This window comes from Hyperolius riggenbachi, chromosome 12 (genome assembly GCF_040937935.1).
Source record: "Hyperolius riggenbachi isolate aHypRig1 chromosome 12, aHypRig1.pri, whole genome shotgun sequence".
Taxonomy (NCBI): Eukaryota; Metazoa; Chordata; class Amphibia; order Anura; family Hyperoliidae; genus Hyperolius; species Hyperolius riggenbachi.
In genome coordinates, this window is record NC_090657.1 from 27,655,632 (window position 1) to 27,683,509 (window position 27,878).

The window sequence follows — 27,878 nt, forward strand, 5'->3', positions numbered from 1 at the left end:
AGGCTTGAACTACTTCAGTTGTGTGTATTTGAATCTAAAATATATGAAAGTCTAATGTTTATCAGTACATTACAGAAAATAATTAACTTTATCACAATATGCTAATTGTTTTAGAAGATCCTGTAGATTTGCTGTGTAAACTATTTAAACTTTAGATACAATATATAGACAACTTACTTGTTATAGTTTTTCATCTCGGATCCTCTTTAAGCACTTGCTCAAGGGGTAAACTGATGGGTATCCTGTATACTCACCTTTTCACTCTGGCCTACCACCCCCCACAAGTGCTCTAAACCCTCAGCTGAACTCTGGTCCCCCTACCCTTCGTGTCCTTACCTCTCCCTCTAGATTGTAAGCCTTTGGGCAGGGTCCTCCTCCTTTTGTGTCCAACCTGATCATGCACCTCCATTACTGAAAACCCATGCTATGCATCTGAGTGAACCTAACTTGCCTAGTCACCTCCAATGACTAAGCATTACCTTGTACTCATACTGCGCTGCATAATCTAGTCTTTCTTGTATTCCTGTATTGTCATATTGCTGTGTAGGTCACTCCTAAATATTGTCTGTAACCTAAACTAATGTCCAGCGCTGCGTAATATGTTGGCACTTTATAAATACATGTCCAAACTACTCCTGATCGATAACTATTTCCAATGATAACTTCGCTAAATTAATCCAGTTATTAAATCAGGGGGAAGATCGGTGTCAGAAGTAATAGTCCGAGCCCATAAATCAAACAGGAAATTGCCTCGTATTTATTCAGCCCAGTACACACATTAAATTTTGATAGGCCAATGACTCAATTATACCACCTCCATGTAGCAAGGCTGTGGTGAAAAAAAACGACAAGAAAAAGGGCGGGAAGAGAAGCCGGGAGCCCAATTTGGTGTAGTATGTTGAGTTATGGTGATGGTTCAAACGAAATTCTATGCAGTTATACTCACAAAATTGGGTTGCGAACCAAGCAACCACTTCGTGCGCACGCGGGGAAGTACCGTCCCTGCTCGGTCTTATCCAAATCTGGTCACAGCTCCTTCAAAAGATTCACTTGCCAAAGTGGTAACCCCTAGCTTGGGGTAAAACGTCAAAACAGAATGAAGTAGGAGGCGCCTGTAGTATGTTTGTGTTGTATTTTTAGGTTGTAGATAGGTAACAACAAAAGTAGCGGATGAAAAAATAATAAACAATTATAATAATAAATAAGATAACGGACGGTCCTACCTTAAAAAAGTAGTCACTCCGCTATATGGTATAGAAAGTAAAAAAACTTTAATGGGCACTTTTGATTGACAACGCGTTTCGCAGAAAAACAACCGCTTCCTCAGGTCACCTGTGAGGTGCCTAGGAAAGCCTTCATTTGCTGCAAGGCACGGTACTCGACCTGAGGAAGCGGTTGTTTTTCCGCGAAACACGTTGTCAATCAAAAGTGCCCATTAAAGTTTTTTACTTTCTATACCATATAGCGGAGTGACTACTTTTTTAAAGGTAGGACCGTCCATTATCTTATTTAATATTAGAATTGTTTATTATTTTTTCATCCGCTACTTTTGTTGTTACCTATCTACAACCTAAAAATACAACACAAACATACTACAGGCGCCTCCTACTTCATTCTGTTCCATGTAGCATGTGGGCCATGACATTTTGAATACAGCACCATAAACAAATGGTTTAGGGAAAATTGCATGTGAGTGTACCAGGCTTGAAGTGAACCCAATGTGAAAAACTGATGAGTGAGGTGAGACTGCTGCTGCTGCTGCTACTGCTACTACTTTTAGATCTCCCATGGCTTTAATTTTATATATCAAACATTTACAAAGTCGATTAAATGTTTCATGGTCTCTGCTCAATAGCGGCCTAATAAGTGTGCCAGCGATAAAATACATGAACTATTGACCTTTTTCTATCTCTCCCCTGACCTCGAAGTTGTATTCTGCCAGGAAAACTTTTATGGCTATAATCTGCTTATCAGTGAGGTTTACGGTTATTCCCGACACGATACTGACAAGACAGAAGCTGCCACTTGCATGCCTGAAAATTAACTCTTTCAGGAAGCAAGAAAACACCCAAAAACAAACAACCTGGTTATGAATACATTTTGCACTATACATACATATGTTTATCTCATCCTGTTACATGTTGCCTCAGGTACACTAAGGCTGCGGTCACATTTGAGTCTGTGAAAAATAGCTATTTTTTTCCCTGCAGAGGAAAAAAAAACCAAACACACACACACACACACACAATTTCCCTGTGAAGTATTATGTGCATTTTCCTCTTCGAATCTTTGCACGCTTGCCTCCTGCCTAACACACTGGGACTTATTTATCATTTCATGGTGTTCTCTTAAAATATACCCTCTCCGTGGTTCCAATCCACTCAAGTGTGGCGCTGCCTCCTCCGAAAGGTCTGCAAGTTGCGCATGCGCAGCCCCATGACTTGCAGATCTTTTGGAGGGGGCAGCGGCAAACTTGAGTGGATCAGAGCCAGAGCAAGGGACCTGATAAAACAGAGCTTCTGGCCCTGCCTTGTACATGGAGGACTTTTGCCCAGGAGGGATCACGACTCTATCCGCATGCGTGTGTTCTTTACAGCCATCAGGAGCTCAATGCTTCTACGACTGACTTTTCAGCACTGTCCTTTACATTCAGGTTAAAAAGGACAGCTATTCTGTATCCCAGTAGTCAACTGTGGACTACTAGGGAGTACGATTTTGTGGATCATCATAACACAAACAAATGCCCACTGATCTGAACTCAGAGAGCTGCAAGAAGTGAGTGACCTTTAAAATAAATTCTATACTGTACCTGCAATCATTAAACATTGCCTGGAATTATTGCAGTGTAAACAGCCCAGCTGAACACACGTTATGTACACATGCATCCATATGTGCAAAAGAAAAATGCGGGGCTATAAAAAGACCATTAAAAACCAGCGCCAATGTACAGTGTACACATGTTCCCCCCCGCCCCCCAGTATGCAATAATAGACAATGCTCCCTCTAATGCCCGGTACACAAAATTTGTTGCCAGACTGACTGTCAAATCAATTTTTTCTGACGTGTGATGTGATTTCCCATTGTTTTTCTGATAGATTTTGTATAGAAGTGATCATAAAAATAATCAGAAATCAGATCAGACCAGTTGGAAATAAATTGAGTCGACCATCAATCTGACTTAAAATTGCACTGTGTGTACCAGGCATAATACCTGGTACACATCATGCAATTTCCCATCAGATAGACGGGTCAAATCGATTATTTCCAACAGATCCGATTTCCAATCTTTCTGATCGATTTTGTATAGAAGTGATCGAAAAAAAAAAAAAATCAGTCAGAAGATCGGAACTGTAGGAATTAAGTGGTTCGACACATCTATCTAATGGAAAATTGCATGGTGTGTACGAGGCATGACATTACCTGGCCAGTTTACGCTGAACAGTAAATAAATACTGCATTCATCTGATCAGATGCAGGGAAGGTTTCAATTTACTTTTTAGATTCCACTGCAACTGATAGGATAATTTAAATGGACAGTGCAATTCTGCCGCTCCCCTCTGTGCATTTCCCTGCACAAATCAGGTCTGCTTACACAAAGGTTTATAGGTTTCCTGTATTCAGCAGAGCAGCTCACATTCGTGTGAGAGTATCCATCAGAGGGTATGCATAGCTATGTATTACGGCTCACGGGGGAAACCTCATTTCAAAGTATCTTAAAATCAGAGGAATTAAATCCACCACACGAAAAGGTGAAAAACCTGCAGCATTCCACCTGTTGCTTTTATGCCTGGTACACACCAAGCAAATTTTCCATCAGATAGATTGGTCGAAACGATTTTTCTTCATGACAGGTCCGACCTGATTTCGGATCGTTTTTCTGATCAATTTTCCGATCACTTCTATACAAAATCAAATTAAAAAAACAAAACTAAATCGGAAAATCAGATCAGACGTACTGGAGAAAAAAAATTGTTTCAAGCGTCAATCTGACAGAATATGGCATGGTGTGTACCAGGCATTACTGGCAAACTGTGTAAGCTACAGTAAAAAAGGTCTTGTCTGTGTAGTAAAAGGAAAAAAAAAAAAAAATATAGGGAAACACAACATTGCTACATACAGAAACAGTCACCAAGTGTGAAGACAGTTGCTTCTGTTTCCGCTAGGTGCAAATTTGTGTGTGCTTTTTTTTAAACACAAATTTGCACACTGATTAATTTTTATATGCCTGAGTTCCTTAAAGGACAGGTCTGAGCTAAAAAAAAAAAAAAAAAAAAAGAAAAACCAAAAAACAACAAACATCTACTTACCTGGAGCTTCCTCCAGCCTCTGGCAGTCAATCTGTTCCTCACCGCAGCTCCGGGGGTCCCCTCTGTTGCAGATGCCATCCGGAGGACCCCGAAGCTGAAGGGAGAAACAGATCGGCTGCCAGGGGCTGGAGGAAGCCCCAGGTAAGTAGATTTTTTTTTCTTAGCTCGGATGTGTCCTTTAAATGTGAAATTCGCATCCAGGAAATAAACAAAAAACAGACAGCAGGAAAGCTATTTTTCAGATGCTGTATTGTATTTGTCTCATTTGCAGTTCTGTGTGTGTTTTGGGTCTATAATGTCAATAGGATTAACCTCCTGATTCTCCTTACTGAAAAACAGTTAAAAATGTGTATGTGATGATATGCAAATTGCATGCAACTTTCGCATCCAAAAAAACTACACAAAAAAAAAAAAGTAAATGCTAGAGAGATACAACATACTAGAATCATCATACCGTCTTTTTCAAGTAGAAATTTTAAATCTGCACATTTCCATTTTAGCTACCCAATCCAGTTAGGCCTGGAAGCCACTAGCAGCGCTTTCCTAAGGGCTTGCTGATGTAATGCTAGGGGGATTAACAAAAATAAAAAAAAATCTCACATTGCTCAAGTGGGATCACACATATAGCATTACATTAGTAAAGCTTTTCAAATCACAAGTGCTCAGAAAAGCACTGCTAGTGGGTCCCAGGCCTTAGGGGATGCACTGCTAGTGGGTCCCAGGCCTTAGGGGATGCACTGCTAGTGGGTCCCAGGCCTTAGGGGATGCACTGCTAGTGGGTCCCAGGCCTTAGGGGATGCACTGCTAGTGGGTCCCAGGCCTTAGGGGATGGAATTAAATTTTGATGGAAGATATTGGGGATCTGAACTGAAAACAACATCATAAAAATGTCTGAAAGAATCCAGCCAAAGAGGAGAAATTTAGATGCAAATAAGAATTAGCCCATCATGTCAATTTTAAACATTTATTGAAAAAAAAAAAAGTCAGTCTAAAATAATTAAAAAAAAAGGCAGAGAGAAAAGGATTTGTAGGTATAAGGGCACAAAAATAGCTGTAACAAAAACAAATAGTAATAAGCATAGCGCTATTGACACCATAAATCACTAACCTTTAGATCATAGTTACAGACCAACTCTAGCCAGAAGAAAGTATGGATAGACTGGAGAAGCATAGGACCCGTTCTGTTATTAGTGCCATCTGTGTCCCTACTGGAGAGAATTTTTGCTCACTTCCTGTACTAGTGGAACAGAGCACCCAAGGAGCACATGTTGACCAAGAACCACTAGGAAAGTATAGGGCACTAAAAGAGCCCAAAAAGCCCTCCTACTGATTACTTCCTGTACTAGTGACAGACATCGACTGTCAGGTAACTCACCAGATAACATGCATAGCTCTGTGCACCACCAGGACTGAAAGTGGTTCAATACTCTATCCAATGAAGACACAGAGAACAACAACGTGATATACATTTTCTCTTCTCCATGCTATCCAAACCTTACATAAAAACACAAATTCTAATTTGAGTTGGGCTTGGAAAAAAAAAAGTCAGTGTTCTGCACAAAGTCTACAGCAACAGCCAAGTTCCTTTTTCAGGGTTGTCTTACAGGGCAAATAGAAAGGTCTCCTGTCCGTCGGTCATTTATGGCTCTGGTGTGAATCTCATATTTAGAAAGAAAAGGTGGAAAATAGAAAAACAAATTTTGAAATGCAGGTGATGCACTGGTGTTGGTGGAGTCCATCGAGATCAATGTCCTGCAGGACCAGCAGCCACCACCTGCTCTCGTTCCCGCAACAGCCTACAGTTCTCCTCCTTGAGCTTCTCCAGCTCTATCTCTAGTTCACAGATCCTGGCATCCTGCTGAGACCTCGCACGGTTGTTTTCCTCCTCCATGCGACTCAGGCACTTCTCCAGCTCCATGTATTCCCGGATGAGCTCTGGCTTGCTCATGTCCTGCAGACTCTCTGCGTGGTACTTCTCATAAGTCTCTGAAAAGTTCTTCTGCAGGAACTCTGAGCCATCGTCGCTGCCCATGCCATCACTTCCAGTGCCATCCTCCTCCTCCTCCTCTGTGCTGGAGTTGGCATGGATGGCTGGCAGAGCAGCAGGTGGCCTTCTTGGTGGCGGGCAAAGGTCAGGCTCCTCCAGGTCATGATCGTCCATCAAGAACTGAGTGGTGTTGTAAGGAGCCACAGGTTGTCCCTTGGCAAACATCTCGGCCCTCATCCTGGATGCCCGTTGGGACTCCTTCTCCTCCAGTCGCTTCTTCTCCTCCCAGGTAAGCATGTCATAAGGCTTGAAAAACCTCTTCTTCTTGGAGGGACGTCTGCGGTGCCTCTTTCTGCCAGCCCCCTTCCAAGCTTCCTCCTGCTGGGGGTTCCTACCACGTCCAAGTTGCCCCAGTGTTGGGCACTCAGGGATTGTGCCTTGGTCCTCTTCTTCTTCTGGGCAGGACAGGGATGATTGGTTTCTTCTCAGGCACTCCTCTCTCTCCTCCTCTTTCACATGAGGTTGCCACCCACTCTCTTCTTGGCTGGCTAGCAGTGTTTCCCCACCTGCCAAACTTTTGCAGGGCAAGGATGGTTCCTGGACTCCCACTTCTGCCATGGGCACCTCAAAATCTAAGTGCAATAGGGAAAATTAAATTAAAGTCTCTCTCTAGATTGCAAGCCGGACACTTCAGCGCTGCTCAGCTCACCAGGAAAGGTTTGAGGTCCATGAGGTGACACTTTGCTTGCAGGGTACATCCACCTGGTAAGAAGTCAGCTGCAGACTCACTCTGGTGGCTGCTCCAGGCGCTGAGTTCTTCCCACTTCACTGACCAGCGTGTAGTGTTGACTGAAGCCTGCTCTGGAATGTTATTGCTGAACACTGCCCCCAGCTGGCGGCACTGGCACACAACACAAGCTGAGCAGACCAGCGCCCCCTCCACTAGCTCTACGCTTCTCCTAGACTCGCACAACCGCCAACCAAACTCCGACTGCTGCCTCCCAGATTGGGACGCTGCTTTTTATAGAGTGTCCAGCCCCCTTCCTAAAGCGCAAGCGCACAGTGCTCTGCCTCGTTGGCTTCTGGGAGTCGTAGTCCACGCTCGCCTACACCGATGAGGAGGTCAGGGTCGATTTGACTACCACGCCCACAAACGGTGTGACGTCTCACGGACGGAGGCCTATGAGCGCTTATGCGATGGGCCTCGCCTCCTTTGCCTCATTATTGGTCAAGAAAGCAACGGGCTGTTGCTAAGCTTTAGCGGGAATGTGGTTGGCTGACGCGCCTGTCCATTCACAAGCTAACGGCCAATCAAATCGAGTGGGCTGTACCACCTGGTCACTCCAGGGGGTGCAATGTGAACGTTTTAGGAGTATTCGGGTGTTTAAGAATTAGCAGCACGTCTTGGTTTGCGGATGATTTTGTGCCAACGTCAGTTTCGTTAGTCTGCGGAAAATATAATTCTTATTCCACCTTACATTGAATATACAGCTCACACCCCCTCACATGACCGAACCAAGAGGCTCTAGGTGAAATAGTTCCTATTCAAAATTGAAGGTGCCGAACTAAAGAGGACAGAGGAGGTCCGTTCGTTCCAAGAACCGTTTTTCAGACTGGAGAAGCAAAACCACAGACGTCAGGAATGCTTTAAAATACATCCAGTTCTCGGCTTTGTGCACGGCGGAGGGATGTGTCCGACAACAAAAGTGTGGATCCCTCCGCGCAGTATCTTGTAAACATAGACCGTATATAGTCCCGTCTTAAAGCGGAAATGACTAAAGGTCTGGTGCGGTAGGAAGTGTGTATATAGGCCTGCACATGCTCTAGGAACGTCTTAGTAACGTTTAATTTACGGAATGGTCTTAGTATATCATATAGTAAAATCTGTATGGTCATGGTAGCGTTGTTTGAGCTCTAGCATTCTACAAACTTGCCATACTTTTTTTTTTCCTACACAAATCAATGCCTTTGCTTCGATGAAATCTGGTGGTCTATTTATTACATAAAACCTACTAGATCAATCAACTTCCAAGTGTTTCTTGACAGTTTAGGAATTAAAAGATGGACTGGGCATGGAAGATGTTTATTATTAATGGCTAATTGGCAGCACGGTGGCATAGTGGATAGCACTCTTGCCTTGCAGTGCTGGAATCCCAGTTCAAACCCCATCATAACTGCAAGGAGTTAGTATGTGCTCCTCGTGTCTGCAAGGGTTTCCTACGGACACTAGTTTCCTCCTACACCCCCAAAACAAAGACAAGTGAATTGGCTTCCCCCTAAAAAAAAAAAAAAATGGCCATAGATGATAAACTATAGTAGGGATCAGATTGTGAGCCCCTATCCGGGACAGTTACAGAATCAGGTTTCGTAAAGTGTAGCAGTTGCCACACTCGGAATTGTTTGTGGTACACATCTGCAAAAACATGCAATGACGAATAGACAGAGACATCAAAACAAGGTAGTGCAAGTACATGAACCACAGAAAAAAGTATATATATATATTAAGGCCTAGGTCCCAAGATGTGCTATTTAGTTGTCCTGTGTGTGTGACTTGAGTTCAGAAGGCACACTGCTGGGAGGAAAAATGAATTCCTGTGCCTGGAGGTTTTGGTGGAAATAGCCCTGTAACGATGGTCTGAGCGCATGCGGTTGAAGAAGCGGCTGCCGTAATGGTGCAGGTCATTTGTGATCCTGTATGCCCTTGTTCTCAGTCTGGATGCGTGGAGGAGGTCCAGAGGTGGCAGGGGTGAGCCAATGATTCTTTCCGTTGCATTGATTACTCTTTGCAGTCTGTACCTGTCGCTCGTGATAACTCCATCATACCAAACGATGATAGAGGAGCACAGGATTGACTCGATGGTGTCAGTGTAGAAGTTAGACAGCAGCTCCTGTGGCATACCAAACTTCCTGAGTTGTCTTAGGAAGAACAGCCATTGCTGCGCCTTCTTTTGTCATTTAGTGGTGTTTTCACTCTATCTCAAGTCGTTGGTGATGGTGGTGCCCAGAAACCGAACACTTGATACTCTGGTGACTTCAGTGCCGTCGATGAATACCGAGCTGAGTGGGGGGGGGGGGGGGCACTTCCTGAAGTCGATGATCAACTCAACAGTCTTTGCGGCGTTTAGGACAAGCATGTTGTCCTTACACCAGTTGCAGGTTCGCAATCTCACTGCGGTCGGTGCCTTAGTCCTCTCCACTGATGAGACCAAGGATGGTGGTGTCATCCGCAAATTTAATTATCTTAACGCAGTCAGCCGTTGAGGTACAACTGTTTGTATACAGGGAAAACAGGATTGGAGACAGTACACAGCCTTGGGGGGCACCAGTATTTGTGGTCCTCATTTGGGAGAGGCAGCTGCCAAGTTTGACCTGTTGCATCCTGTTTGTGAGGAAATCCTTGATCCAGGTGCGGAGATTTCCATCCAGCCCAAGTTGCGCTAAGTTGTTATACAGGATGTTCGGGCAGATCGTATTGAAGGCAGAGCTAAAGTCTAGGAAGAGGATCCTGGCGTAGGTGTTTGGCCTGTCTAGATGATCCATAATGTATGCCAGACTGATGTTGATGGCATCCTCTGTGAACCTGTATGCAAATTGGAGCAGATCTAGGAGAGCGTTGGTGGAGTTTTTCAGATGGGTGAGGACTAAATTTTCAAGGATCTTCATGACAGTTGGAGGTAAGGGCCACGGGATCTGTAGTTGTTGAGATCCGTAGCCCCTGTTTTTTTGGGTACTGATACGATGGACCTTTTAAAGGCAGGAGGGTACCTTGCCAGTCGACAGAGAATTTTGAAAAATGGAGGTTAGTACGGGGGCTAGCTGGCTACCGCAGGATCTCAGGCACAGAGATGACACACCGTCCGGGCCAGAGACTTTCCTAGGATTTAGTTTTCGGAGGTGCCTGAGTACGTCAGTCACCTGGACTACTGCTGGTTCTGGGAGGGCTCTGCAAGTACTAGGAGGGGTGGGTGGCCCTCAGGTCTCCTACAGGGGTTGGTTGATATTCAAACCTGCAGTAGAATTCGTTGAGTTTTTCTGCTACAGGACTATATACCAGGAGCCTAGCAATAGGGGTTGCAGAGGTAGCGACTGCATCGGGGCCCTCCCTCAACTACAGTATTACCTCTCTATTGGTCCTGTGCTCATAATAATCACTTCTATAGATACTTTGAATAGTGGTACTTACTAACAAACTGTTCCCCATTCCCTTCTTACACCTCAGACACTGTAGTTGTCATTGGCAGGTTATGGTGCACCATATTATTTGCTATGTATAAAGTGCCTAGGGGGCCCCATTGTAAAACTTACATCGAGACCCACAACTCCTTAGCTATGCCACTGCTATATACCATAATCTGTACAGCACTGCAGAAGAGGTAAGTGCTATGGAAATAATAATTTTGTGCTACTTTGAACGGCATAACACTAGCAGTTTAATAAATCCTCTATATGATATATTTATTGGAATCTGAGACAGAATGTATTTACAGTCTGGTAGAATGAATCATTATGACATGAATGGTTTTAATCTGGAAGTGAATGGTTGGCTGTTATGACCTATGTACAGTTAGCAAAGGGGCGGTTTGCATGTCTGTCCCCCCCCCCATGTTTGTGAATGCTGGATTCCTAGCTCACAACTTTTGATAAGAAAATCCTCCATCACTCTTCTTGCCTCAGATGTCCTTCCTGAATCAGTTGCTGTCAGTTATAACTGAATGGATAACTGATGGAGTCCTAGCGCACTGTCTAGGGTCACACTTGACCCGCATCTGCGTTTTAAATCAATACTCCTATTTAAAAAGTAAAATAATCATTTCCAAATTCGTTTTTACGTCATTTGGCCATTTTTAGGCTGGGTTCACATGTAAAAAGGTATCCAGTCCTGACAGTTGGCATCAATTTTGTTCGAGTTTCTCTATTGGTTCATGCATAAATCTGTACATTTCCAGTCCAGGCCCATCAGGTTTCTAAGGTTTGTTCACACATAAAAGATGTAGAGTTCCAATCCTGGTCAGGTAAAACTGATGCAAAACTGAAAGGACATGTACAGATGTGTGTGAACCAAGTCTCAGGCCCGGTTCACACTGGCACGGATGATCTGTGTAAAAACTGTGATCAGTTTTTAAAGGCTTCAGTTCTCCACCTTTGACGCTCCATTCCAGTCAAAGTAACGCATCCATCGATCCGGGGGGGGGGGTAACTTACAGTCCGTACGGGGCAGCGGACTGAACAGCACAATGTGAACGGATCCTCTTAATTAACATAGGATCTGGTCTCTTCCGTTAGACCAGGGTCACACTTAGCAGAATCACGTGTGGTTTCCCCATAGCTTATAGTGGAAAACTCATGCGATTCTGCTAAGTGTGACCTTGGCCTTAGCGTCCATTCTGTTACAGTCAGCTAAACTGAACTTTTTTCTTGTCCAATGTGAACGGTGCTTCAATCAGTTGCTGGCAGTTGTAACTGAGCGGACAACTGATGTGCAGCCGGGTGAAGTAAAAAGTCCACATTTCCCTATAGGGTCAGTTCACATTATACACATTTTTGCAGCATATTTTATCATGATAATAGCTTGTGCCCTGGAATAATGGTGTGGCCCGAAAATGTGGCAACGGAATCCCTCTTTCTTTCCTTGAATAGTTGGTAAGTATGCTTTCTTCTGGCACTGCAGTTTCCTCCCACATCCCCAAAACATACTGGTTAGTTAGCTGGCTTCCCGGCAAATGAACCCCTAGACTATGGTAGCCACAAGAAGCTAGGAGTACGGTAGGGTCATTAGATTGTGAGCCCCAGTGAGGGAAGTTATGTTCGCTTCACACTGCATGCGCAGTACATGCTTTGTGTATTCAGCACACTGCCAATGTGACCAGTAATGGCATTTGGTGACTATGCACAATTTACTACAGTATATGCATGGGGCATGGAAGCAGAAGGTAAATAACCGAGTAAACTGTCTATGCACATGAAGCTGAAGACCATTATACAATATAATGTAATCTATAAGGCCTCTTGCACACTGCAAGCGATTCCGATGCAGATTCCGCTTTTTAATCAGTTTTTAATTCCGATTCAGATTTGCAGTTTGCTCCCTAAAGTTGAAGAGAAATCGAGAGCCCAATATGGTGTAGTATGTCAAAATGGATTGGATAAATGAAACAGTGAGATGGTAATACTCACAAACACGGGTTTCCACCTAGGTAACCACTCATTAGGCAGGTGAGGAGATTAGACCTGTCCTCACTCAGGATTAAGAAGTCGCTCTCTGTAGATAGGAAGAAAGGGGGTAGATCACCCCTCCCACCTGGGGTGGACTCAAATATATTGGTAGGTGAACAGAGGCGCCAGAAGGATAAAAGTACATAACATTTTTAAAAAATTGCTGGGAGGAAGTGGTGGACTCGCCTCCGTTAAAGCAGACACCAAGGACTGTAAATATATAGATATACACATTTATTGAAAATACCCCAAAGATGCAACATGTTTCGCGGGCACAGCCCACTTCTTCAGGCAATAAGCAGGGGATAAACAACAGCAATTCAGTTATAGCAAGCAGAGCACCTCTGATAGATAGATGTGTATATCTATATATTTACAGTCCTTGGTGTCTGCTTTAACGGAGGCGAGTCCACCACTTCCTCCCAGCAATTTTTTTAAAAATTTTATGTACTTTTATCCTTCTGGCGCCTCTGTTCACGCCTCTGTTCACCTACCAATATAGTTTGCTCCCTGCACACTGCAAATCGGAATCTGAATCGGATGTAAAAACTGATTAAAAAGCGGAATCTGAATCGCTTGCAGTGTGCAAGAGGCCTTATACAGAGATTTCATCCTGCCAGACTACCGGCAGTAGAAAGAAAACTGCAGATTGCTGGTCATTCTATTATGATGGTGATGCATGCCTAGGTTGCCCAATACACTTAATTGGCGATACCGGTAAGATACCAGCCAGCTAGTAACTGCATGGAAGACAGGGACAGAGTAACACGGATCCAAACAGAGGAAAGGTGCAGAGGAGGGAATATCACCCGGCTGGGACAAGCTGACCTTTCTGCAAGAGTTGCATGCATAATAATTGCCAGAGGACATAACAGCTTGATGTAGCCTGAAAACCTGAAGGAATGTGGCAGTTACAAGTAGGCAATCTTGCCAGTTACCGCAAACATAACCAAAGCCGGCCCTTCACTACACCGTATTTTTGCCCACATTTGATTTGGTAAAAACATATAGTTCGGATTAACTATGGTTAAAGGGGCACTATGGCGAAACATTATAGAATTTTAAATATATGCAAACAGACAAATAAGTACCGTTTGCTTTTTCCAGAGTAAAATGAGCCACAAATTTCTCCTATGTTGCTGTCACTTACAGTAGGTAGTAGAAATCTGACAGGTTTTGGACTAGTCCATCTCTTCATAGTGGATTCTGAGTAAGACTTATTCTTTATAAAGATATTCCCTAAAAAGGATTTAAACAATGATGCTGGCCAACTTCCCTGCACGCCACAATTTTTTGGGCAGTTGGACGGAGCAACTGCAATTCACTAAGGCTTTTGAAAATAAATAAAACCCTGAGAATCCCCTATGAAGAGATGAACTAGTCCAAAACCTGTCACTTCTGTCAGATTTATACTAGCTACTGTAAGTGACAGCAACATAGGAGAAAAGTCATTTATAGCACATTTTACTCTGGGAAAAAAAAAAAAAAAAAAACACTTATTTTATGTTTGCACATAATTAAATTTTTTCGCCATAGTGTCCCTTTAACAGTGGCATCATGATTGTCCAAAGGACGACATTACATTATTGGGAATGGCTGTTCTTTGCCATTGTCAAGTTCAATATCATAATGTTGATCGAAGGCTGCTTTGCGGTGCAGTTGTACAGTATATGGCGGCTCGGGTTCAAAAATCAGAAACGTATTCTGAAGAGAGGGAAACCTCAGGATCCTACTGAGTAATTGGAAGCCCTGCCCTACCCCAGCCCCCCCCCCCCCCCCCCCAGTTGCTGAGCATCAGGGCCACACACCTCCTCTTCCTGGATCACAGCTGTGAACCTTGCCGCACGAGCCTGCATGCCCGGCTCTTGCTTACTGCGCATATGCGGCCCTGGCTCCGTCAGATATTGCGTGGCGACGGGGGAATCGCAGAGTAGCAAGGGAAGCCTCAATAGGATCCTGAGGCTTCCCTCTCTTATGACAAGTATCTGATTTTGTAACCGAGCTTCAGCTCCGATACACTTTAAAGGGAACCTGAACCAAGTAAAATTATTTAGGCTAGTTACACACCAAGACGTTACTTTAGGTAGTACGTTAAGGTCGCATAACGTGCACCTAACGCAAGGCCTGGTGCTCTTCGATGTAGACGTCAGAGTGAGCCGCGTTGTGCAGCTCACTCTGGCGTCCGTGATGCGTACTCTTAGACGCATGCGGCATCACGTGGTCCCGCTGGCCAATCATCGCACAGAGCGGCCGCACCAGGAAGTAAACACTGCACGTCACAACGTGCAGTGAATATTAGCCATGTGCCTGGCCGCTCTCCGCTCCTCCCCAACATGACTGAGCATGTGCAAACAGTCTAATGTGGCTTAAGCCGCTGTAACACCGTAGCATGCTGCACTTTTGGAAGAACGTGCAGCATTACATGTAACGCAACGTGGGCACTGTGAACAGCCCACTTGTGTTACATTGCTGTACGTTGGGGGAGCGTTACAGGCTGCACTAACGTGCGCCTGTAACGTCCCTGTGTGTAAGCAGCCTTAAAGTAAACACATGATGTACCTGCAAGTGAATATTACATACTTACCTTACCGTCAGTTCCTCAGAAGCTCACCATTTTCTTCTTACAAGTTCCTTCCAGTTATGAAGAGAGAGGTTGGCCTCAGTTCACTAAGATCATGCTGGAGATAATAAGGCAAGAGAAAACTTACCTCCACACAGTAAGAGAGTTATCTTATCTCTTCATTCCTTACGTTACCTCCTCTGTAGTTAAAGAGACTCTGTAACGACAAAAAGATCCCCTGGGGGGTACTCACCTCGGGTGGGGGAAGCCTCAGGATCCTAATGAGGCTTCCCACGCCGTCCTCTGTCCCACGGAGGTCTCGCTGCAGCCCTCCGAACAGCCGGCGACTGTGCCGACTGTTCAATTCAATATTTACCTTTGCAGGCTCCAGCGGGGGCGCTGTGGCTGCTTTCGCTCCGAAGGAGGCGGAAATACCCGATCTCAGTCGGGTCCGCTCTAGGCGCCGGAGACTTGCGCCTGCGCAGTAGAGCGGACCCGACTGAGATCGGGTATTTCCGCCTCCTTCGGAGCGAAAGCAGCCAGAGCGCCTGCGCAGGAGCCTGCAAAGGTAAATATTACGTCACCGCTGTACGGAGGGCTACAGCGAGACCCCCGAGGGACGGCAGACGGCGTGGGAAGCCTCATTAGGATCCTGAGGCTTCCCCCATCCGAGGTGAGTACCCCCCAGGGGACGTTTTAACGTTACAGATTCTCTTTAAGTTACCTCCTCTGTAGTTATTTTCACACACAGTTAATGAACAGCCTGTCTTTAACTCTGGAGTTATTTTAAGGATTAAAGAGTTAACTTAAAGACAGAAGAGTTAACTTTAGGTTTGCCTGAGGTAAAATGTTTCCTGAATACTACATGCCTTATCACCATGGTAACAAATCTAGAAGAGTTATTAAAGACAGAAGATAAGCTTAGTGAATTGAGGCCATTGTCAGAACTTAAACATATCAGTTGCTGTCAAGTGTATAGCAGTTGCTGTCAGTTATAACTGAAAGGACAACTGATGTGCAAGGTAATGTCCATGATTACCTATGGCTCAAGTGGGCGATGTTACAGTTTAACAATGTGCTAACCAGGAAGCTGTTATTGGGTAACGGCAATTAGAGATAATGGAAAGAAAGTAGCAACGTTATCTCCAGAATCCAGATTGCCAAACAGGCAATCACTTGAGCCTAGAGGACTGACTTCTTAAAGGACATGCGAGGTGACAAGTGACAATGGCCTCAATTCACTAAGATCATGCTAGAGATAATAAGGCAGGAGAAAACTTACCTCCACACGTGAGAGAGTTATCTTACCTCTTCATTCCTTAAGTTACCTCTCCTGTAGTTAATTTACCTCCTCTGTAGTTATTTTCACACGCAGCTAATTAACAGCTTGTCTTTAACTCTGGAGTTATTTTAAGGATTGGAGAGTTAATTTAAAAAAGACAGAAGAGTTAACTTTAGGCTTGCCTGAGGTAAAATGTTTCCTGAATACTACATGCCTTATCACCATGGTAGCAACTCTAGAAGAGTTATTAAAGACAGGAGATAAGTTTAGTGAATTGAGGCCATTATGAGATAGAAGTGTATGTACAGTGCCAAGTGCACAAATAACTAGGCGGTGTTCCTTTTATCCTTTCTCTGCCTGAAAGAGTTACAAATCAGGTATGAAAGTGACAGTTTCTGTCTGGGTAGGACTATAGCATAACCCTCACTAGTAAGGAATTACAGCCATAAAACACTTGCCTGTCAGTAAATGGCTTCTGAGAGCAGGAAAGTGATAGTCATTTTTAGGAGGAGGACGACTGATACAATTGATTATCTCAGTTTATTTTCACCTCCGATGTCCTTTAAATCGGGCTTATGCAGACTGCTTCACAATAAAAGAGCTTATGTAAAGAAAGCCATACACATATATGGGTAACAGATGTGTAAACAAAAAAAACACTAACTTGGCTAATGTACCTCAATGGGATGGTGCACACCAGCGGTTTGAGGGTTAGCAAACCGCAAATGTGGCTCCTGCAACATTTTTGCGGTTTGCAGATGCGTTTCTGCCTCAATGTAAAAGTATAGGAAAGTGGAAAACTGCTCTGAAAAAAGCTAGATCAGAGCGGGTTTCCAGGCGTTTTTGTTACAGAAGCTATTCAGTAACAGCTTTACTGTAACAATATATCTGCTACACAAAAACGCTAGGCATGTTTAGAAAACTTCTCTAAGGGCCCATTCACACTAGAGCGTTTTGCTTTCGTCAAAACACTAACGTTAGCGCTTTTAAAAAGCGCTAATGTACTAAAACCCTATGGGCCCGTTCTTACTTGGGCGATTTGCGCTAATCACCGCAAATCAACCAAAAATGCGAAACGCAAACACGTTGCCGGCACCATTTTCAAGCGATTTCCCGGCGATCGTGTTTCAGTGCTATAGAAGCCCTAAACACGATCGCTGAAAAATGGCCGCAGTGTTCAGTGATTTTGAAAATATCACTCCTGCAAAACGCCGGCAAAAATCGCGGGCGTTTTGCAAACGCAAGTGTGAATGGGCCCTAAACATGCCTAGAATCTCTCTGAAAATCTTCTTCAAAAACCTCTAGCGTTAGCAGATCTGCTAGAGGTTTTTGGTGTGTACTGGGCTTAACAGTTCAGTCTCCCACATACCTTCCGAAACAAGGAAAAATGGACACTAAGGGCTCAAATTGCTCCCATTCACTTACATTAAAATTGCAGCAATTTTTCACGTACGCGATCACTGCGGTTTTTTACCGCAATTTTAAATAAAGTGAATGGTAACGATTATTAAGGCATCTTTCACAGTGAGACGTTAAAGCAACATGTAACGCAGAATAACTCACTGCAATGAAAAATCAATGTCCCGTTCACAGTACACACGTTGCGTTAGTGACTAACGCTGCACGGAAAGTACTGCATGCCGTGCGTTATACACGTTATTAGCTGCGTTGGACTGTTTGCACATGCTCAGTAATGACTTGGAAGCATACTTTTCATTGCCTGTATGCTCTACTGTATGCAACAATAACAGGGCATTAAGTTGCGTTGTGACTTTTTTGGGGCGTTGCTTTGTAATTTGCGTTGCGACTTTAACATTGCATCAAAACGCAACGTCCTACTGTGAAAGAAGAGTTTGCACATTTAGCTTGAATATGGACTAATCAAATTCTACCTCAACAGGATTTGATTGGTTCATTTTCATGATGAGTACATTTGCTTACAAAATTTGCATGATCCTGCATCAACTCAAAATTATTTGCATCTCATTGACCATGACTAATGCAGAGTCTATGCACAGCAATTTCCGGGTGATCCAACAATGTGCGTCCATCCTCTCAATTTACTCCCTTGCTTCTCGATCTCCTAGTATTGCATGGAATCATGCAATGCAGGAGGAGAGCCAGGTAGTAGAACGAGAAGCATCTCAAGCTATGCCTGAGCTTGAGGCTGCATTTCCACTTGTGCGGTGCGAATCGCCACGGTAAAAATTCGCATGCAGATGCGAATTTCGTATGCTGATCTATGCGAATTTTCGTGCGAATTTGCATGGATGACGATGTATGCGAATTTAACCATGGCAGTGCTGGTGAGCTTTTCCATTGTTTTATGCGAATTCGCATGAAAATTCGCATACCCAAACCTTTATGCGAATTTCCTATTAAAAACATTGTATGCGATTCGCATAGCGGTATGCGAATTCTGATGGCTCTGCCATGCAAATTTTTTCTGCACTGAAAACCGCAAAGGAATCCTGACAAGTGGAAACAGTCCCATTCACTTGTATTGCTATGCAAATTTGCATGCAAAAACCGCATGCGAATTCGCGATAGTGGAAATGGGCCATAAAGGACAACTGAAGTAAGAGGGATATAGAGGCTGCCATATTTCTTTCCTTTTAAAGGACAACTGAAGTGAGGGATATATGGAGGTTGCCATATTTATTTCCTTCTAAACAATACCAGTTGCCTGGCAACCCTGCTGATTTATTTGGCAGCAGTAGTGTCTGAATCACACCAGAAACAAGCACGTAGCTAATCTTGTCAATAATGCCAGAAACACCTGATCTGCTGCATGCATGATTTTTATAAAAGTCACCTATAGCATTGCAAGAGCTTTTCAATTCACTAGCACTTTCAAGCAAACACAGTTATGGCAGATATGGCTCATATGGTTTTGACATTTGTTCCTTGTATACATACAGTATTTCCACATATCTGTTATTGCCGAATATTTGTAGTTTAGTGACTAATGTATTTGCCAATAAGTAATGCAGCATTTCACTGAATGCAATACAGAGCAACATAACAAATAACATAACAAATATACACTACAGTTAACCTTCACATTATTTCTAAAATAAATATTCAGTTATGACTCAAATCCACACAATAAATTCCTTAGGGGCATGACCACACATTATCTGTTGCAGCTGCACTGCAATTTCCTATAAACTGTCCAACTGCATGACTTCATCATAAGGAAGAGGAAGGACCTACCTTCCCCTTCTGTGTGTGCACACTGGTTAGTGATGGCGAGCCTCTTCTGTCCTAGTGATCGCCACCTGCTGGCCAGGGGCAGACGCTGACATCATAGCAAATATCAGCAACACCTGTGGAGGCTGAAACCGTATTCTAATTTGTTATTGCAACAGGAAAAATAGAATGGCAACAAATCAAGTACCTGCACTAAGGGCCCATTCACACTAGAAGCATTTTTCTGAGCGTTTTGCGATTGATCAGCGTTTAACATTTTTACTGCGATTTTAATGGAAGCGATTTTAAAAACGCTAATCAATCACAAAACGCTCAAAAAGTGCTTCTACTGTGAATGGGCCCTTAGGCCTCTTTTCCACAGACTGTTGAGCTGTGTGCTCAGCAAGCAGTTACAAGGCAGCAGTGAGCAGTTACCAGTGAGCAGTTACCAGGCGGCAGCGAGCAGTTATCAGGCGGCAGCAAGCAGTTATCAGGCGGCAGCAAGCAGTTATCAGGCGGCAGCAAGCAGTTATCAGGCGGCAGCAAGCAGTTATCAGGCGGCAGCAAGCAGTTATCAGGCGGCAGCAAGCAGTTATCAGGCGGCAGCAAGCAGTTATCAGGCGGCAGCAAGCAGTTATCAGGCGGCAGCAAGCAGTTATCAGGCGGCAGCAAGCAGTTATCAGGCGGCAGCAAGCAGTTATCAGGCGGCAGCAAGGAGTTATCAGGCGGCAGCAAGGAGTTATCAGGCGGCAGCAAGGAGTTATCAGGCGGCAGCAAGCAGTTATCAGGCGGCAGCAAGCAGTTATCAGGCGGCAGCAAGGAGTTATCAGGCGGCAGCAAGGAGTTATCAGGCGGCAGCAAGGAGTTATCAGGCGGCAGCAAGCAGTTATCAGGCGGCAGCAAGCAGTTATCAGGCGGCAGCAAGCAGTTATCAGGCGGCAGCAAGGAGTTATCAGGCGGCAGCAAGGAGTTATGAGGCGGCAGCAAGCAGTTATCAGGCGGCAGCAAGCAGTTATCAGGCGGCAGCAAGGAGTTATCAGGCGGCAGCAAGGAGTTATCAGGCGGCAGCAAGGAGTTATCAGGCGGCAGCAAGGAGTTATCAGGCGGCAGCAAGGAGTTATCAGGCGGCAGCAAGAAGTTATCAGGCGGCAGCAAGGAGTTATCAGGCGGCAGCAAGGAGTTATCAGGCGGCAGCAAGGAGTTATCAGGCGGCAGCAAGGAGTTATCAGGCGGCAGCAAGCAGTTATCAGGCGGCAGCAAGGAGTTATCAGGCGGCAGCAAGGAGTTATCAGGCGGCAGCAAGGAGTTATCAGGCGGCAGCAAGGAGTTATCAGGCGGCAGCAAGGAGTTATCAGGCGGCAGCAAGGAGTTATCAGGCGGCAGAAAGGAGTTATCAGGCGGCAGCAAGCAGTTATCAGGCGGCAGAAAGGAGTTATCAGGCGGCAGCAAGCAGTTATCAGGCAGCAGTGAGCAGTTGTGAGAAAAGAGACCTTACAGACACAAAACAATGAAACAACAAAACATTGATTGGAGGGATCTCTTCTATGTCAGATGACTAAAACCTGGTACACACCTTCAATTTTGATTGGACAATGGAGCAGGAAAGAACAGTGAGAAGCAACCGCCCGGCAGTATATTGGCTACAATAGAGTGAGGAGTAGGATGGTGTGGCTTCTCCTATTGGCTGTCTCCTTTGTCTGTCATTGTTACTGCATGCCTGTTTGCCAATTACAGAAAGCTGCTGGCTGGTCTCAGGCCTCTCTTCGACTGTTGAGCTGTGTGCTCAGCAAGCAGTTGCCAGGCAGCAGTGAGCCGTTGTGAGAGTTTGAGAGGCATTTCACTGCCTAGAAACAGTTCGTGGAAAAGAGGCCTCAAAGTAAACCGGGGACAAAGTAAAAAAAAAAAAAGAAAGTGTTATACATACCTGGGGCTTCCTCCAGCCCCCTTCATGCTGCTCGGTCTCACTGTCCTCCTCCGCCACCTGGATCCTCCTCTAGGCAGCCCAGTATCTTCGCAAGTCGCAGCGTACTGTGCATGCGTGACCGCACCCCCGCCGCCGGGAGAGTTCCGTGCCTGCGTAGAACGCTCCCGACCGAAGAATCCAGGTGGCGGAGGAGGACAACAAGGGATTGAGTGGCCTGAAGGTAGAGTGACCAGACGTCCCGGATTGCCCGGGACACGTCCTGGATTCGGGGTCCGCTGTTCCAGGCAGCATGAGGTCCCGGGAAACGTCCCGCTTTCAGCATCGGGATGTCCCGGCCTCGGGACTCTGGCCACTCTCTCCTCAATGAACTGGCAGCGGCGTCTATAGACGCCGTGCCAGTTGATTGCCTGCAGCCCCGCTCCAGCCTCCTCTTCCGGTGTCTGTTTCCGACACCGGCAGGCGAGCAGGGCTACGGCAAGATGGCTGCCGAAGCCCTGTACTGGAGACCTATTTGTGTCTCCAGTACAGGGCTTCGGGCGCCATCTTGCCGTAGCCCTGTCAGCGCGGGAGACTGCAGGAAAAGTAAGACGGTCCCAGGAGCAGCGCGCCAGAGGCCGGAGACTTCTGCCAGGTGAGTAAATGCTTTCTTTTCCAGGTGAAATGTTTGCCCGCATTAGGTTTCTTTTCTGGTGAAATGTTTGCACGCATTGTTTCTTTTCTGGTGAAATGTTTGCCCGCATTGTTTCTTTTGTGGTGAAATGTTTGCCCGCATTGTTTCTTTTCTGGTGAAATGTTTGCCCGCATTGTTTCTTTTCTGGTGAAATGTTTGCCCGCATTGTTTCTTTTCTGGTGAAATGTTTGCCCGCAGTGCGTTTCTTTTCTGGTGAAATGTTTGCCCGCAGTGCGTTTCTTTTCTGGTGAAATGTTTGCCCGCATTGCGTTTCTTTTCTGGTGAAATGTTTGTCCGCATTGCGTTTCTTTTGTACCGACATGTTGCCCGCATTGCGTATATTTTGTACCGACATGTTGCCCGCATTGCGTTTATTTTGTACTAACATGTTGCCCGCATTGCGTTTATTTTGTACTGACATGTTTGCCCGCATTGCGTTTATTTTGTACTGACATGTTTGCCCGCATTGCGTTTATTGTCTGGTGAAATGTTTGCCCGCATTGCGTTTATTTTGTACTGACATGTTGCCCGCATTGCGTTTATTTTGTACTGACATGTTTGCCCGTATTGCGTTTATTTTGTACTGACATGTTTGCCCGCATTGCATTTATTTTATACTGACATGTTGCCCGCATTGCGGTTATTTTGTGCTGACATGTTGCCTATTGCGTTTATTTTCTGGTGTCCGGGGTAACTGTTACTGCATTTATTATTTAATGGTCATAGATGGCTATGTTTGCTGCTTTGTGGTTACGGTATACTATTAGCATCACACAGTTTCTGCACACCCATGATGCAAAGTCTCGTTTGTCCACATCATGGCATAAACACTGCTTTCTTATGCCTCGCTGTTACATCATTACGTTAGCTCTGCCCATACAATGTCATGGCCACGCCCATTTTTCAGCGCGGCGCAGCCCCCCCAGTCTTCGCCGCTGCGCGCTCCTCAGTCCTCCCCACCTTTCGCCGCAGCGCGCTGCGCGCGCCGCCCCCCCTGCCCACGCCCCCCTCCCCGTCCCAGGTTGGACCCACAAAAATCTGGTCACTCTACTGAAGGGGGCTGGAGGAAGCCCCAGGTATGTATAACACGTTTTATTCCTTCATTTCAGGTACCCCTTAAGAACCAAACTCTTTTCTTGTTTTGGGCCCCTTTCACATGGGCAACTGATAGTCGGTGTATTCAACGCCTGTCAGCTGCTCTCCTGCACTATCTGGGCTCTCCTGGACAGGCAGGGTTGCCACCTCATACCTTTAAATACCGACACATCTAAGTTATACAGGTTCTGGGGTTACTGACACATCAGTGCCTAAACTTAACCACTTCACAACTGAGGGGTTTTACCCCTTGAGCACCAGAGCAATTTTCACCTTTCAGCGCTCCTTCCATTCATTTGTCTATAACTTTATCATTACTTATCCCAATGAAATGAACTATATCTTGTTTTTTTCACCACCAATTAGGCTTTCTTTAGGTAGGACATTATGCCAAGAATTATTTTATTCTAAATGTGTTTTAATGGGAAAATAGGGAAAAATGTGGGAAAAAAATCATTATGTTTCAGTTTTCGGCCATTACAGTTTTTTGCAACCATAGAGTGTGCAGTACAGTGTGCAGAAGGGATCCAATGCATTACTGGAGCAGGTGAGGGCCCTTTTTCCACAGGCATCTGAACTGCGTGCTCAGTGAGCAGTTACCAGGCAGCAGCAAGCAGTTGTGAGAGTTCGGCAGTCTTTTCACTGCCTATTACCTGCTTGTGGAAAAGGGCCCTAAGGGCTAGATCACACTGCATGCATTTTCTCAATTTTTTTTCCCGCGTGCTCTTTTTAAAAACGCCCCCCCCCCCCCCCCCCCCGACCGCTTGTGCAATGAATGTCGATGAGAAGGTTCATATCGGCGTGGGTCGTGCGCTATTGAGTCAGCAAAGCAGTGCATGGACCATTTTCAGGGCGATTCCGCCTCAATGGAAAGTATAGGAGAAACGCAAAACGCTTATAAAACCTTTTTTTCCGCTTTGTGCGGCAATTGTGTTTGCGTACATTGTATTTATTATTTTGGGCGTCAAAGAGTTCACTTTTTGACTTGCGTCAGGGAGTGAATTAAAAAAACTGATAAACAAAAGTGGGGACACCGAGAGCCCAATATAGTGTAGTAAGCAAAACAATAGGTTGGAATTGAAAAGTATATAGTGCATATACTCACAAAAGTGGGTTACCTCCTAGGTAACCATTGTACAGGCAGGTTTATTTATATACTCCAGACAACCATGCAACACGTTTCGCAAGGTATATTCCTGCTTCCTCAGGCAATAACAAATAGTTGTTATATAGTAATAATAGTAGTAATAGTACTAGCAGTATAGTCTCAAGGTCACGATAAGCGCCTCTGTTATTAAAGGCGCCTCTGTTATTAATTTTAAAAAACGCTCTGGAAAAGCGTGTAGAAATGAGCTTTGTGCAAAAACGAACCGCCCACCCCAGCACCGGGAGGAGAAAAAAAAAACTCCTCCAAAAATGGTCAACATGAACGGCCACACGAGCGAAACGCAATGTGAACGAGGCCTGAATATTACACTGCTCTGCTGCGTTGCTCTGAAACGTGTGGAGGGGGCAGGTAGGTGTGTGTGTTTTACCAGCCACACATGGGGGTTTGGATCCCCATGCTAATGTTGCTGGGGGAGGGGGCAGTCCTGTAGGTAGTTGCTCCACCCCAGCTTAACCACTTGACGACCGCAGTGGTAACCCCCCCTAAAGACCAGGCTCATTTCTGCAGTGCTGGGCTGTGCAGGCTTTTCAGCCTCATGCACAGCCCAGCTATGAAGCCCAGCGATCGGTCTCACCTCCTTTTTTTGTCCCTAAGGGGAGATGCCGCCGGAGGGGTCCGATCGCTGCAGGCTTTGTTTATTTTTCTTTCAGGATGCCTCAGCGAGGCTCTCTCTCCCCCCGTCCCTCTCCTTCTGCCTCCCCTCCGTCATGTAATTTGGAACAGGACGGCGATCCATCCTGTTCCGCCTCTCATAGGCATCAGCCTATGAGAGGAGGGCGCTCCCCGGCCAATCAGAGGCCGGGTATCGCCGATCTCGTACAGCGCTGCGGCCCCCAGCAGCGCTGTACGCTTGTAAACAAAGGGGATTTATTTCCTCTTACGTTTACAAGCAGCCTGCTAGCCGCGATCGGCGGCTAGCAGGCTATTCACGGTGAAAAGGTAGGGAACGATCACGCATGCGCGCGGACGTTCCCTGGGAAACTGCAGCCCCAGGACTTGATGCCAATTGGCGTTAGGCGGTCCTGGGGCTGCCACCGCGGTCACGCCCATTGGCGTGAGGCGGTCCTTAACCTCCCTGGCGTTCTATTAAGATTGCCAGGGCGGCTGTGGGAGGGGTTTTTTTAAATAAAAAAAAAAACTGTTTCATGCAGCCAACTGAAAGTTGGCTGCATGAAAGCCCACTAGAGGGCGCTCCGGAAGCGTCATTCTGATCGCGTCCGGCGACCAGAATAAACAAGGAAGGCCGCAATGAGCAGCCTTCCTTGTTTTGCTTACATCGTCGCCATGGCGACGAGCGGAGTGACGTCAGCCGACGTCCTGACGTCAGCCGCCTCCGATCCAGCCCTTAGCGCTGGCCGGAACTTTAGTTCCGGCTGCGCAGGGCTCGGGCGGCTGGTGGGGACCCTCTTTCGCCGCTGCTCGCGGCGGATCGCCTCAGAGCGGCGGCGATCAGGCAGCACACGCGGCTGGCAAAGTGCCGGCTGCGTGTGCTGCTTTTTATTTCGCAAAAATCGGCCCAGCAGGGCCTGAGCGGCGACCTCCGGCGGTGATGGACGTATATATTCATCCATACCGCTGAGGAGGTTAAGTAGTTAAAGGATACCCGAAGTGACATGTGACATGATGAGATAGACATGTGTATGTACAGTGCCTAGCACACAAGTAACTATGCTGTGTTACTTTTTTTCTTTCTCTGCCTGAAAGAGTTAAATATCAGGTATGTAAGTGGCTGACTCAGTCCTAACTCAGACAGGAAGTGACTACAGTGTGACCCTCACTGATAAGAAATTTCCCTTTTTGGCCTGGTGCACACCAAAAACCGCTAGCAGATCCACAAAATGCTAGCAGATTTTGAAACGCTTTTTCTTATTTTTCTGTAGCGTTTCAGCATTTATTATTTTCCGGATCAAATAGTTTACTTCCCGACTTGCGTCAGGGAGTGAATTACCAAAACGCTCGGGAAAACCACGTCGGAAACCGATAACCCAAAACAAAAAAAACGCCCACTCAAGCGCTGGGAATCGGAAAGAAAAAATGCCTCAAAATAAGGCCACCGCGGACGGACACACGAGCCGAACGCAATGTAAACAAGGCTTTAATGATGTACTCTTGAAGCAGTTAAGGGCTACATAAAATGGCAAGGAGGGCTGCATTCGGCCTGCAAGCCTTGATTCTTGTGACAAAGAGGAAATCTCGGAAGAAAAAGTGAATATCCAGTCCAGAATCCGATTCAAGATACTGTGTCTGACCTACAAATCTGTCCACAAAACCTGCCCAACCTACATTTCCGATCTTACTCAGAGGTACACACCTAGCCGCTCACTCCGCTCTTCCAATGAACTTCGCCTAACCGCCCCCCGCATCACCCAGTCCCATGCATGCCTCCAGGACTTCTCAAGAGCTGCTCCAACACTATGGAACTCCCTACCTCCACCCATTAGGGCAGCCCCCTCCTTCAACATCTTCAAGAAAGCCCTCAAAACTCACCTTTTCACTCTGGCCTACTACCCGTCACAAGGGCTCTAAACCTATAGCTGAACTCTGGTCCCCTACCATTCGTGTCCTTACCTCTCCCTCTAGATTGTAAGCCTTTGGGCAGGGTCCTCCTCCTTTTGTGTCCTACCTGATCTTGCACCTCCATTACTGTGAACCCATGCTATGCATCTGAGTGAACCTAACTTGCCTAATCTCCATGCTCCATCCAGTTACTGACTAAGCATTACCTGGTACTCCTACTATGGTGTGTGATCTGGTTTTCTTGTATTCCTGTATTGTCATATTGCTGCATGTCGCCCCTAAATATTGTCTGTAACCTAAATTAATGTTCAGCGCTGTGTAATATGTTGGCGCTTTATAAATACAATAAATAAATAAATAACTGCATATGGGCCCATATGCATGAAATTGTCCACAGAAAAGCTAGTTACCGCAGATGCAAGTGTGGTCCCAACCTAAAGATTTGTACTATTCGCATTGCTGCCTGTGAAAGCGCTGTATGTATAATTGTATCGACGTGTTCACATCTCTGGGTTGTTATGAATGATGTTATCCAATGAATTCAAGTGTATGATTGGCATTTGAGGAAGTGGGCGACCGCGAAACGGCTGTCAGGCCTGTTCACCCCCACTGCTATGCCAATATGTACGTACCCAGCTACGGAATAACGGTGCTTTTTATGGAAAGGTGTTGTGCTGGGGTCTGCCTTCTACCTGTGGGGGTTTGAATACTAAGTTCGCACAGCGCACCCACCACCCCAGCAAGCATCCAGCTGAGTGTCCATCTCCAACCACTACACCTAGCGCCGGGCTTTTTTTTACTTTAAGAGCCATACACAATTCAACCAAAACATTCAATCTTTTCAGGTTTATTCATGAAAAGGATTGATTTTATAGACTAGGCTAATCCTCTGCCTCTATTACAGGACAGCTGAAGAGAGAGGGATATGGAGGCTGCCAGGTTCTTTTCCGTTAGCCGGGCGCA

At 45.6% G+C, this 27,878-nt stretch overlaps 1 protein-coding gene and 1 long non-coding RNA gene across 2 annotated transcripts in view; both read right to left on the reverse strand.

Annotated features, from left to right (window-relative positions):
* The window catches only part of LOC137540729 (uncharacterized), a 136,839-nt gene extending 117,203 nt beyond the window's left edge, over nucleotides 1–19,636 (reverse strand). The window contains exon 1 of the long non-coding RNA XR_011025038.1: nucleotides 19,566–19,636. This is a non-coding gene — a long non-coding RNA (uncharacterized lncRNA). The remainder of the gene's footprint in view (nucleotides 1–19,565) is intronic.
* HEXIM1 (HEXIM P-TEFb complex subunit 1) lies at nucleotides 5,836–7,347 on the reverse strand. The gene is made up of 2 exons (XM_068262684.1): nucleotides 7,004–7,347; nucleotides 5,836–6,926 (listed from the first exon to the last, which is right to left on the reverse strand). Exons 1-2 carry the CDS (start codon nucleotides 7,050–7,052, stop codon nucleotides 6,052–6,054), a joined length of 924 nt encoding a protein of 307 aa, XP_068118785.1. The 5' UTR covers nucleotides 7,053–7,347; the 3' UTR covers nucleotides 5,836–6,051.
* Nucleotides 19,637–27,878: the final 8,242 nt, after the last annotated feature.